Genomic DNA, 12,970 nt, shown 5'->3' on the forward strand with positions numbered 1-12,970 from the left:
CTGTAAAAGCCATTACTCAAATAACAATTTCAAGGGAGTCGGTTTTTTAAACGATTTTTGAAAAGAGATTTGTGGATACATTACATATTTATTAATCATAATAGTTTTTTTTAACTTTAATACAATTTTAATATAAAGTAAAAGAAACTGCCGACCTTGTCTTGGTCGGTTTATTATCAATGTCATCACTCGAGTCGTCAAAATCTCACTACATTACAAACCGTCAATCAAAAAACTCGCCCGATAAGAAATTTGTAGTAGTCGTAGTTTTTATTACATTTCAATATATAAAATTCTCAGTTCGTCAGATAAGGAACTACTAAAATGTCTAAGTTATACAAGGCAGTAGTAAACACGGCCGACAAATTTGTGCCTTCACAATTACGACCTCTTTGGGAACATGCAGCTGGTAATTACCTTTGCTTTGATTTATGAATTTAAATAAAATTATATTATTACATAATTAACATGAAACATATCTATGCTTTGTAGGACCGAAAACTATTTTCTTCTGGGCTCCAGCCTTTAAATGGGTATGAGAATAATATCATTTCGAGGTCAATCTATCACTATTGCGTTCAGTAATGCCAAGGTCAATTTCTATAACGAAACTTTTTTGAGCTACTTATCTAAATATCCTAAAAGTATGATTTTGGATTTTTTTCACAACATTATGTTTTCATTATCATCAAGGTGTTTGGGTTTCACTATTCATACAACTCCCGTTTACAACTGCATCATAAACAAATTATTTTTAAGGACATAAACATCCTCACTTTTCCTGAGTATGTTCAATAAGTGGATTTAAACAAATCAAGTGCAACACAACCATTGAACTACACAAAACTGTTTTATTACTTTGCTTATTTGTTATTGTGTTTTATATTTTATTTCAATCATATTTTAATGACAGCCTGGTACATCTAATTTGAATTTGAACCATATTTGGTTAATAGAAATGTCATATATTATCAAGTTAAGACAGTAATTTATTTTATTTTTTTTGTAAATACCAACATATTTTCAGGGCTTAGTTGTGGCTGGTTTGGGTGATTTAAACCGACCGGCAGAAACCTTGTCAATATCACAATCACTATCTCTTGCTATCACAGGAGTAATTTGGTCAAGATATTCTCTTATTATAAAACCTAAAAACTACAGTCTCTTTGCCGTTAATATGGTTGTGGCATTAATGAATTCATACCAGATAGGAAGAGCTTACAAATACCAACAATCTCTAAAAGATAAAACAAAGGAAAAGTGATGAAATTTGAAAAAATAAACCAAGGATTACCTACTTAAATATGGGTAGTTAGCAGTACTACCTTCTATAGTAGTAGATCTCATGAAGTAGATTTTTTAGAAAAAAAAGTATATATGAATCACCAGAATAAGTTTTTGCTCTAGTTTATACTGATTAGACTTTATAATCTCATAAAAGAATCTGAAAAATAATTGACCAAAATGGATTTCCAAAATTTTATCTTATTAAACCTATTTATTTAGGGTTTCCCAAAACATATTTTATCTATGAAAGATATTATAGTCATATAAGATATGACTTGAAGCGGTTTTCGAACAAGATATGTTTTTATCAAATCTAAATATTTCCATCCTAACATTTAATTATTTCTTTATCTGTATTTACTTTGTTCTTATCACCCATTGTATTTTTGTATCTGTTGACATTTCTATCATAATTGTAGACTTGCCTTTATGTTCCAAATATTTTTTTGTAATTTTACATTTGAAATGTATATTGATATTCCTGAAGTTTAATCATTTCCAAATTTTTTTACAAGTGCAATGATTTTTTTCACAACTAAGACCTATTCTTGTAGCTCTTGTAAAAAATGCTATATGTATTTATTTGATCCTAATCATGATATTCAATAAGTTTCGTTTTTGATACGAAAATGTTTAAATATGTGACCAATATACCATCAGTTTAGTTGGATGATGTAAACTCGCCCTAATAGGATCAAACAGATACAATTGTCAGCTTAAATATTTGAAAATATTGATAGTAACTTGATCATAACATTTTTATTTTTTTTCCTGTATTCATTTTTAGAACAGTATTTGCCGCGTATTTTTTATGTCTCCTGAAATGATATTTAATACAAGAGATTTCACCATTGCAGGGCTTGGTGATGGCTGGTTTGGGTGATTTGACACGACCAGTTGAGAGCTTATCCATACCACAATCAGCTTCCCTCGCAGCCACAGGAATCATCTGGTCACGATACTCACTCGTCATCATACCGAAAAACTATAGCTTATTCGCTGTTAACGTTTTTGTGGCCATCACTAGTGTATATCAGATATCACGAGCGATTAGGCATCAACAGTCTCTAAAGAAGGCGGAAAAGTGATGAGAGACGGGTGTTTGTATCATGCGATGTAGATATATTAGTTCTGGGGTAGAAAGAATTTCATTTTGTATACATGTAACATGGTTATTCAGAATTATTGTCATAGCTCAAATCTGTGACATGTTACGAATATTGAAACGTCACTGTCATGACAAGTCTAATTAATGTCAAATACATATTCACTTGTGATATAGAATATGTGATATTCTTCATTTAGTTCAATATTTTTTATAACTATCGTGTTTATTTTATATTTTTAGTATTGTCTCATGATCTACACTGGTTATTTATATCATATTATAATATTGTTTTGACGTTTGTTTACATTTGACAAATATATTTTAGATATATAATATATATTGATTTTCATTCATTACACATTTTCAGATTTTTGATCATATCATATTTGTTATCATATCATTAAAATTGTTTGGAATGTGAATTGATGCAGTGAAACATCATTTAACGATAAAATATTTAACCCTAAAATCCCCAAATTTTAATCTTTTTTTTTTATCAAAGTGTATGCAGAGGTAAATATTTTTATAACTTTCAAAATTATAACGCTTGTTTTTTTCTTTTGATTGGTATTTTGCATGTGTTATATTTTCTCGCATGTGTTTAGCTTTTTAGTTAGACAATAATTGCTGTACCTAATAGGTATATTTATACTTTTCAAGTTGCTACTGGAGTTTATTGGGATAACAGGCATTGAGACGCCACAACTAAGTAGTAGTATTTAGATTTTAGACTTTAAAATCTTTTTCAATACGTATTATATATAATCCGTAGATTAGATGGTTGAAGCTATTGCTTAGTAGTAAGTAGTAATTGCTATACAATTATAACTCGGGGTTCCAAAACACGATCAATTATCAAGTCATATTTTGATCATGAGTATATTACAGGAATTTTTCCCGCGCTTTTCGATATCATTAAAAAGTTATTGACTTAATGTCCACCATTTTTATTTCAGGCTCTTGTTTTAACTTCGATAGATGAGTTCCGGCGTCCCCTTGAAAAGGTATCTCCCACTCAATCTGCTACGCTGGCTGCGACGGGTCTTATATGGACAAGATACTGTCTTGTCATCAAGCCCATAAACTACGCCTTATCTTTGTGTAACTTCTCACTGGGCGTTGCAAATGGCGTCCAATTTCTAAGGGCTTACAGATATCACAGCCTCAAAGGGGGAGTTGGTAAAAATGTAAATGTCTAAATATTTCCAATATTATATTGTATTACCGAATTATATAAATACAAATATACGAATTTATATTAGGTGTAACTGTTAACAGTATTTAGTAAGAATCTTATGCGTAAAATAGATTGTCAGATAATAAAATGTGTTGAAAATTATCTTTGTTGAATTTATATTAAGATTTGTATTTTTTTACATTGCCTGAACACTTGTTGACTATTATAAATGTTACAACTGTTGTACTTAGTATTGTGTTTCCTTGAATTCACCCATATTTTGAAAACACCTATAGAGTGAACAACTCGGTGACATCATGCTGTCATTACAAAGACAAATTTATTCCGTCTATCTGTTGTTTCCGTTTCTTGTCGGGTATGTGCTATTTGCATTATTATTTAAATTATCATACCACTTCCTTTATACCGCAAGTGAATTGAGTAATTAAACTTATTTAACCTTTTCTACATTTGTTTATAAAAAAGGTATTACATTAGTTACCATCGACTTAAAAAAATTCAGTCCTGTGCAATATGAGCGTAGTTTAGTAGAGGCCACGTACGAATGATTGAATATAGACTAAGGATTGTACATACAAAAATCTCGATTATAATGTGTAGTCGTAGTAATATGTGTAGCCGTGGTAATATGTGTAGCCGTGGTAATATGTGTAGCCGTGGTAATATGTGTAGCCGTGGTAATATGTGTAGCCGTGGTAATATGTGTAGCCGTGGTAATATGTGTAGCCGTGGTAATATGTGTAGCCGTGGTAATATGTGTAGCCGTGGTAATATGTGTAGCCGTGGTAATATGTGTAGCCGTGGTAATATGTGTAGCCGTGGTAATATGTGTAGTCGTGGTAATATGTGTAGCCGTGGTAATATGTGTAGCCGTGGTAATATGTGTAGCCGTGGTAATATGTGTAGCCGTGGTAATATGTGTAGCCGTGGTAATATGTGTAGCCGTGGTAATATGTGTAGTCGTGGTAATATGTGTAGTCGTGGTAATATGTGTAGTCGTGGTAATATGTGTAGTCGTGGTAATATGTGTAGTCGTGGTAATATGTGTAGTCGTGGTAATATGTGTAGTCGTAGTAATATGTATAATGGAATACCAATGAATTATCTACGATGATTGCTGTGGGGTTTGTAGCGGTTGTTGAATGTATGTCATAAACAGTATATATCAAAAGATCCATGAAAACAATTCTTCGGTCTCACGAATGCTTTGGCATTTTCAATATAATTTCTTAACCTTTTCGTATACAAAATACATATAGTATTTTATAAGTCAAATATGTTGCTGTTTACGGTACTTTACAATATAGTCAATGTTTACCGGGATTGTCTGTGTGTAGAGTTATTCTAATTGCAAAATTTATTGTCAAAAATTTAATCAGTTGTGACGTCTTTAATACACTGCGTATATATTCACATAATTTATTTGAATTAGAGCTAGGAATACTTATTATTTTTCTATAACAACTACCAGAGATTTCGAATTCTATATTGTTATGGGAGTATCTTTTTGTGATAAGTATTTATATTTCAGTATAAGTATATTTTTCCAACTTTGATGATATTCTGTCCGTAACTCAGACGACCGTGGTAAGCCATTATTCTTGCCTCTAAAGCACCGGTTATCGCCTCTCTTTTGCCTTTCAGCGATTTTTATCACAATTTTATGAACATTCATCAATGACTGAACAACAATTACTTGTTTTCAAGTGCCAAAGAGTGACATAAAATACATTATTTTTTTATGCTACGGCTTAATTCCATACGTAAACTTGTAAATAGACGCAAGCGTGAAACCTTACTGTCTGACATATTATCGTCGAAACGTATTTACTCAGATGTTTAAAGAGCGGACAAAAGAAACAACAATTGGAAAGACCAGAACAACTTTTAATGAATTTAATCCTCAACCAAACTCAGGAGCCTATCGAGGCCGATGGGCCCGAAGCTCCGTCCGCCATCATCGGAGTACATGATGACGTTCCTGATGACGTAACACTGCAGTTCACCGATCTTATACAACGGCCTGCCCTCCCTACTCTTGCCCACTATAGGCACAAAAGTGATACCGCGTTCTATGCACCTGGATTCGAGCAGTTCTGAAAAGCTCTTCTGTTGCGTTATCGTTGCCAGGACGTCGCTTATCCTGGAAGATTCTTTCGGTTCTGGTATGGTGAAGCGCGGCGGTGGGGGCGGCTCTATGGAATCTATGTCCGTACTCCTGTTCATCATGTCCAAAGCTTTACGGAACGCGTCACGCACGGGCGGCTCTTTGAGGACGTCTTCCGGGAACATTTTCTACAAATCATATTAGTCATTCAATTAATTCGAACGAAACAAATCATCTCGTCTGCCCGTGATCACGCGTGCTGCGGAGTAGCCGGCACGTCGGGAGGATGCAGTTTTTAAAACTAGCAAAATAACGGGCAGTAACCCGAATATATTAGTTTCATTTAAACGAATACTCGCGCAAGTCTTAGATCTCATTATCTTTTTATTAATACCATTTGATAGTATTGTATGAGAATCTCAAACATTTAATTCCATTAGTTTTTTTTTGTGTTATTTTAATTCAGAATTCTGTTGTTTTTTTTTAATCTATCTTAATTTTTTTTTTTTGCCAAATATAGTTTATATAGACAAACAAATAATATACTATGGATCATGTTAATCGTCGTCTGAGTCACCAACCTTGAACTCCGTGTAAGAATTTAGTACAGTGGCGTGCGGTGGGGAAGTGTTCAGCCAAGCGGCCAATGCCGCCAACCAGCGCGGCATCAGAGCTCGACCCGCCAGGCTGGCTATTGTCGGTGCGCCGATCAACTCCACCCAATCCACACACCAGAGCCACGCGGCTGTTGTAGATATTCACAAACTAACATTAAAACCCAACACTCGTACGAAATCCATTGCATACTGTGAAGGATGCCCTTGATGAAGGTGTGTGATGATATTGATGGTGATAATAACTATGATAGTTCCATATGTGTGATAATTATAACAGATATAACGTTGTAGGCAGCTGAATTTATAGAAAACCTCATCTAGATACAGACCTCTAAACTTCATCTACATAAAGACCTTTAATAATTCGTCCCAACTTACTTTATGGCATAGACAAAAACTTTGTAATCTCCAACAAAGACTTCAACACCCTGATCAAGTGTTATATACAGATATTCATCAAACTAAAAAGGATTTTTTTATAGTTAAGGTTATCTTAGGATAGCACAAAAGCGGATACTGATCGTGTATCCAAATAACTCCGCGCGTCGGTTTCTATACCAGACATATTTCTGTATTCGGAATTTTGTTAATAGAGCTTAGGGTCCCTTGGGAAACCAACATCCCCAAAGACCAGGCCATCAAGGTCAACAAATGTTATGAGCTCACTAGCGAACTCACGAAATAGGTTACGTACGTTCGGTACGCGGTAGATGTGGGCGCGAGAGGTATAATTGCTAAATATCTCTACAACCTGCTAAAAGACTTGGGCCAGTTTAGAACTAATATCAATTAATTCTTGGAACGTACTTCGAAGGCAGCCCTAGTAGGTTCTTTTCAAATTTGGTTAGGTAGGGAGAGAAGCTTGGATAGTGGAGCTGAGCGTTTAACGCGCGTTAGTTAAGGGCCCCTTAAACCTACACCTGGGTCACAAGTCCCAGGCACTGTTGAAGCTCCTCTCCCCCTTCAATTATGGACCCGGCACCCGCACGCTGAATCCATTGAATGTCGACAGTTGAAAGTTTTCGTGTCCGCCTGTATATATATATATAAGCACTTACTATTCTCCCTTCCTACGAGTTCCAAAGGAGCGTTCTGCAAACAGTGCTCCAGTTTAGGTACGATGTGATGATGTAAGAGGGTCGTGAGCGCGGGGCCCCACGAACTTCGCCAAACCGCCAGCAGCGGCCTGGCCGACGAGTCCGCGGGGTGCCAGGCAGCCAGCGCTGACGACAGCCGGGAACGAATCAACGGATACACGGAAGCGTTGAGAGCTTCCCCTGAGGATCGGTGTAAAGACGGATTAATTGAGTGTTGTTTTGTAATAGTCTTTTCTAGTACGATAATAAAAAAAATCTTTATATTAAATCATATGTTTTGAATTACTTACATTTCACACACCCACACACACAAACATACACAGACACTCACACGCATATGTATATACGTGTATACACATATATACTCTTTTGAATGTGAGAGTTATCGGCCATTCACATAACACATTAACATGTATACAAAAAACAAATCTCTATAAACTGTGTTGACAATTTTCAAGTTTAATATTAAACTATCAGTATTTTTTAAAATTATCAGCAGTTCCCGAACTATGTTGCGTAATGTCCAAGACGTCTGGAGTGACAGCACTAACTATATATATATATAACCAAGGAAAAGTTCCCTCAGAGCTTTTATACAACTACAGAAACATTCAATTAAATACGTTACCAGCGAACTCATGCCAGGGCAGCACCCACTGGTGTAAGGGCTGCGTATCTCCCGTGGGATCCCAGTCCCGGACCGCGGTCACCAGGCGGGGGGCGACGTATCTCGTGACACACGAGCTCACCAGCCAGGACGGACACACGGACACCCACGACTTGAACACGAGGACCATAGGCTCCGGATTGCGAGGATTCCACTCTCTGTAACATGCAGCTTATGAGGAAAAAATATATACCAATTCTAATAGTAGATTTACATTCGCGTACGAGTCGCGAGACGAGGCTCGAACTGAAGCACAAGGTGAGAGTGTAAATAGTCGCTCACGGCTCGCCTCGCAGCGCTCGCGTCTGGAGGTGCGAGCTGTGATACAAGACGAAGCACAAGACGACATACGAGGCGAGAGTGTAAATGTAGTATAATAGTAACCTATGTCACTCCTTATTATATAAGCGGTCTGCTAGTGAAAGTTCTATCAAAATAGGCCAAGCAATTGTCTTGATTAGCCTCAACAAACAGACAAACACTTATCCAGAAGCATTTAGAAAGTGGCGAAAATTTTAATATAACAGACAGAAACTATTTTTATTCTTCGTTACATATATCAACATTTAACTGTAATGTATGGATTTATGGATGTACTTTCCCTTATTACAGAAAAAAAATTGTAAAAGTTTTTTTTTATAAAAAGACGCAAACATCCTCACGTTCTTTAATAGAACATCAGACATTAATACTAACTCAACGGTCATTTCGATTTTAGTTCCAAAATGTTGCCATAGAAGATTATTGTAGGCCTCTTCCGTCAGAAGGGGCCTCCACTTGAGGAACACGGGTGCTACGCCCCCGGGATCCGTCAGGGGACTCCACGAGGCCATCATAGCACTGAATAGGGGACTCACTATGTTACCCCCTATATTACCCAGACTGAACATCTCATATTCCAAGGGGTATGTTTCCTGTGGAAGAATCATTAAAAATAAGGAAACATAGAAGCGGGCAGCTAATACAGAGCAACTATTAAATAATCCTTATAGCATAATTGATCAATAACTCGTATCACAATATCATTGGCTTTTATCACTATATATACATATATAACAATTAATTATCATTTAAAGATTTGATCAATCTCATCATCATCATCACCTTGAGATCCCTCAGCACCTCATAGCCCATCTCGAGCGAGGCGTCCGGCCTGTTCAGTACCTCCACCCTCGCCAGTATGCCTTCCAGCGTCCTGATGACGTCATCTTCTTCACCTAACTTTATCTTACAGTCTTCGAGATCACGCTCTATCACCACGATCTCGTCCTCAGACTGTTGGAGTTCGCGAGCGTTTTGGATAATGTCCTGGAAATAAGCTATCATCGTATCATATCAGCCCGTGGACGCTTGGACCGAAACATATACATCTTATATCACCAGCTGCTAAGTTATCACCTGTTCACAACAATCCACCATCAGCTGCAAGTTGTGAGTGAGTTCTGGTGCTGCGAAGTTAGTGCACTCCCTCCGGGGTTCGTGTTCATACCGCGGCGCGGCGGCTCGCAGGGCGTGGTAGCCGCTCAATACTTTCTTCTCCCGGCCGGTCAGGTCTATAACCGGCACGCGGGCCAGCTCGTTACTGAAACGTGTGTAGGAATATATTCATATAATATAAATGTTAGGTTAGAAAACAGTTTCATGATTGTAAACGAACATCAGAATTTGAGGGTAGTTGAAGAAACTTTATGTATATATATATACTATAATACTATACTATATATATATATATACATACATATACTATAATACTATACTATATATATATATATACTATAATCTAATCAACATCATACTGAAAATAATTGATTGCAACAAAAAAACCTGCATATTTTGGGTATAAGTAAAGCTTTATAGGGATATTATACATTTATACGAGAGGTTAGTGTGAAGAAATTAGTTTGTTATTAAAATAATTCATCATAGAAAATAGTTGAGTCCATAAACCTCATCTCTCAAACCATGGATAGCAACCAGCTATTTAAAAGTGTGATTAAATGTAACAGTTAAATTCACTTGTGTGTCGCATATATCATAAGCCTATCACTTGCTACTGCTGAGAATAGGCCTCTTCTCACCGAAGAAGGTTAGAGCATCAATCACCACACTCGGCAAGGTGGATTGGTGATTTCAAACTTATAATTAGAAAATATAAATCCAGGTTTCCTCATGATGTCTTCCTTCACTGTATGTCAGTGGTGTCTAAATACTCTTAGAAAGTCACAAATATATCACATATACCTGCTAATAGTATGCATGGTGGGTTTACCCTCTTGTATGACATCAGCTGCATCTCGGTAGAAGTATCTGCCCTTATGTGATTTCTTCCAGTTATAACTCTTTTCTGTAGTACTTTTATCTCCCTCTTTTTCTTTCAGCCGCTTCTGTTCTTCCTTTTTAGCTTTTTGCTGAAAAAAAATATTTAATTACTATTTGTTTGGATAAAAAAAGGTTTTAATTCAATTTAAGAAAATCAAAAACTAAATAATACAGTAAAAAAATAGTTTTCTAAAATTATTAAATCAATATGTTATCTGTTAAAAATTATGAAATGTATTTGCATTATATTAAGGAATCTATTCTGAATTTGAATACTTTTTTTTTTTTAATTTATAGAATGCAATGACTTAATGCCAGGTATATATGTAAAAATAATAAAAGTAAATATATATGTATGTTACCGCAGCCTTTTCAGGTCCATATGCCCCAATAGCACCTCTGCCCTTCCTGACTGTAGCTTCTACGGGAGCGGAGATACCTTGCAGCTCTTTACCCAAACCCTTACCAGGTTGATACCCCATCTACAACAAATAACAATGAATATAATATAAATGACTCGAAATAAAAATTCCTAACTCTAGTCTTAATAAACAGTTACTAATTGATCTGTATATAGTTATTTAAATGAAACTTGCGAAAGTCTTAGATCTCATTATGTATATAGTTACTTCATAAAATAGAAGCATTCTGTTTTGTTATAAATAGATATTTTATTATAAAATTCATTAATAAACAATATAAACAGCTGGTTGACTAATTTTAATTAATGTACTCTAAGATGTATAGACATTGTGTGATATATATATAACCTGTATTGTGTGTCTAGGAAGATAAAGTGAATTTTTTAACCTGTAATAATAATTTAGCTCCAATGCCTTTAGTATGTCTCTCCCAAGCACCAACTCCACCCAAATTTTGTCCAGATCTCAAGCCCTGTCCGGCTTTTCTTATCCCCGCAGTCTCCCGCGCCTCCGGTTCCAAAACTTCATCATCAGAACTATCCGCGAATTTGGGACGAGATGTAGATGACTCCGATTTTTGTATGTCTATAACATAGCAATAAAACAAAATATATATTTTTATTTTGGGAATTTTATGTGTTATTATTTATTGTCTTAACATAATTCATATGGGATCACTAATGCTAAGTTTGAGCATTGTCAGTTATATAAAAACAAAGGCAATAAAATTTGATAATGTTTGTCGAACTTAACTGATAATTTTCATTAAAAAAATGTAATGAAATTTATTCTTATTTTCAAAAGATGTGTTTATTAACTGATAATATATGAGTCAATAGTATTAATGTTATTTTGTAGGTAAAATACATAGTTAATACATAAATGATACAACGGAAAACTTCGCACAAACGAAACCCTTTCAATCACTCAATATGATATTATTAGATAAATTCACCTTGCTTTTCATCCTTCTTCTTGCCGGCCTGCTGCACTCCACCAGTTACAAAATCTATTGGAGCTGAAAAATCTTTCGGTTTACGTATACGTCGCCTTATATTGTCTTCATTTTCCTCGTCATCACTATCTTTCGACCAAACACCTGCAAATTAAAAAAATATATTATTGGCACCACTATTTGATTCAATTGCCGCGCTTGTGTAGTTTTTGTAAATACCGTATATTTGGTGTTCCTTCTTAGCCCTCCGACTTCTGTTGGGATTGAATTCATTATCCAAATCGTAGTCGGTGATTTCAAAACGTATAACCTCATCATCAGACATATTAAATAAATATGCTAAGAATTATAATAGTTGAAATAATAAATTATTTAAAGTATACAATGAGAATCTTAGAATAATAATTATAAATTAGAAATAATATTTCGGAAGCAATAAATTATTACTGATATCGTCTAGTATTATGAACTGTTTGACATTACATAAACAAACTTTATTGTCAAATGTCAACCGTAAATAGATGATTCGACGTCTAGAGTGGACCAGTAGATTAAAGTTGACTTTTAAACTCGAGTAGTTTAGTTCTGTTATAAATACGATAATTAAAAATGATGGAAATAAAAAATATTCTATTGATAGTGTAATTATATTGTAAGTTATAACATCTTTATAAGTCCTTTTTATTGTATTAACAAAATAAACTATGGAATATCATTGACATGACATTGCATGTATAAGACGTAAAGTTAAATAATTAATAAACTGTTAAATTGAACATGCAAATATGTTTTAAGATTGCTAACTCAGAAAAAAAAAATATTATTATTATTTTACCATTTTTTTCATCATCTTCATCATATGTAAAGTTTAAAATAACTAAAAATTCATCTTAGGGTTTGTTTTGTATATGTATTAGTTATCCTAATATATTCAGCTTGAGTTTCAATATAACAACTTTGAATTGGTTCTTATTAGAATATTTTAATTTTGTCAAAGCTTACATTATTTTTTGATTTTTAATTTAATTTAATTTTTATTGTGCAAACCTTTTTTCAAAAGAAACTTAAAACTATATACTTGCCCATCGTATAGTTTATGAGTTGTTTGCATACCAAACATTTATGAGTTTTGGTATATAAATAATTAAATATATGAGCTTTATTTTTAATAATTTTTAACTAGTATATTTGGT

The 12,970-nt window shown here is 34.5% G+C and overlaps 3 protein-coding genes across 4 annotated transcripts; 1 reads left to right on the forward strand and 2 right to left on the reverse strand.

The window, feature by feature from the left end:
- The first annotated feature begins 180 nt into the window (after positions 1-180).
- LOC116773954 (mitochondrial pyruvate carrier 2-like) lies at positions 181-3,822 on the forward strand. 2 transcript variants are annotated; one of them, XM_032666549.2, is made up of 3 exons: positions 181-409; positions 493-533; positions 3,352-3,822. In XM_032666549.2, the coding sequence occupies exons 1-3, from the start codon at positions 325-327 to the stop codon at positions 3,592-3,594; spliced, it is 369 nt and encodes a 122-aa protein (XP_032522440.1). In that variant the 5' UTR covers positions 181-324; the 3' UTR covers positions 3,595-3,822. The 2 variants fall into 2 exon arrangements, with proteins under 2 accessions (XP_032522440.1, XP_032522442.1); XM_032666551.2 differs by lacking the exon at positions 3,352-3,822 and adding an exon at positions 2,145-2,732 and having other exon boundaries at positions 192-409.
- Positions 3,823-4,180: 358 nt separating this feature from the next.
- On the reverse strand, positions 4,181-4,771 carry LOC133319456 (prisilkin-39-like). The gene has a single exon (XM_061523931.1). It carries the CDS (start codon positions 4,769-4,771, stop codon positions 4,181-4,183), a length of 591 nt encoding a protein of 196 aa, XP_061379915.1.
- A 688-nt stretch (positions 4,772-5,459) lies between these two features.
- On the reverse strand, positions 5,460-12,264 carry LOC116773908 (septin-interacting protein 1). The gene is made up of 12 exons (XM_032666482.2): positions 11,997-12,264; positions 11,778-11,921; positions 11,211-11,407; positions 10,763-10,882; positions 10,323-10,489; positions 9,480-9,663; positions 9,186-9,389; positions 8,778-8,995; positions 8,043-8,239; positions 7,376-7,594; positions 6,282-6,445; positions 5,460-5,888 (listed from the first exon to the last, which is right to left on the reverse strand). The coding sequence occupies exons 1-12, from the start codon at positions 12,100-12,102 to the stop codon at positions 5,490-5,492; spliced, it is 2,319 nt and encodes a 772-aa protein (XP_032522373.1). The 5' UTR covers positions 12,103-12,264; the 3' UTR covers positions 5,460-5,489.
- Between the last annotated feature and the right edge of the window lie 706 nt (positions 12,265-12,970).

This window comes from Danaus plexippus, chromosome 20 (assembly GCF_018135715.1).
Source record: "Danaus plexippus chromosome 20, MEX_DaPlex, whole genome shotgun sequence".
Taxonomy (NCBI): domain Eukaryota; kingdom Metazoa; phylum Arthropoda; class Insecta; order Lepidoptera; family Nymphalidae; genus Danaus; species Danaus plexippus.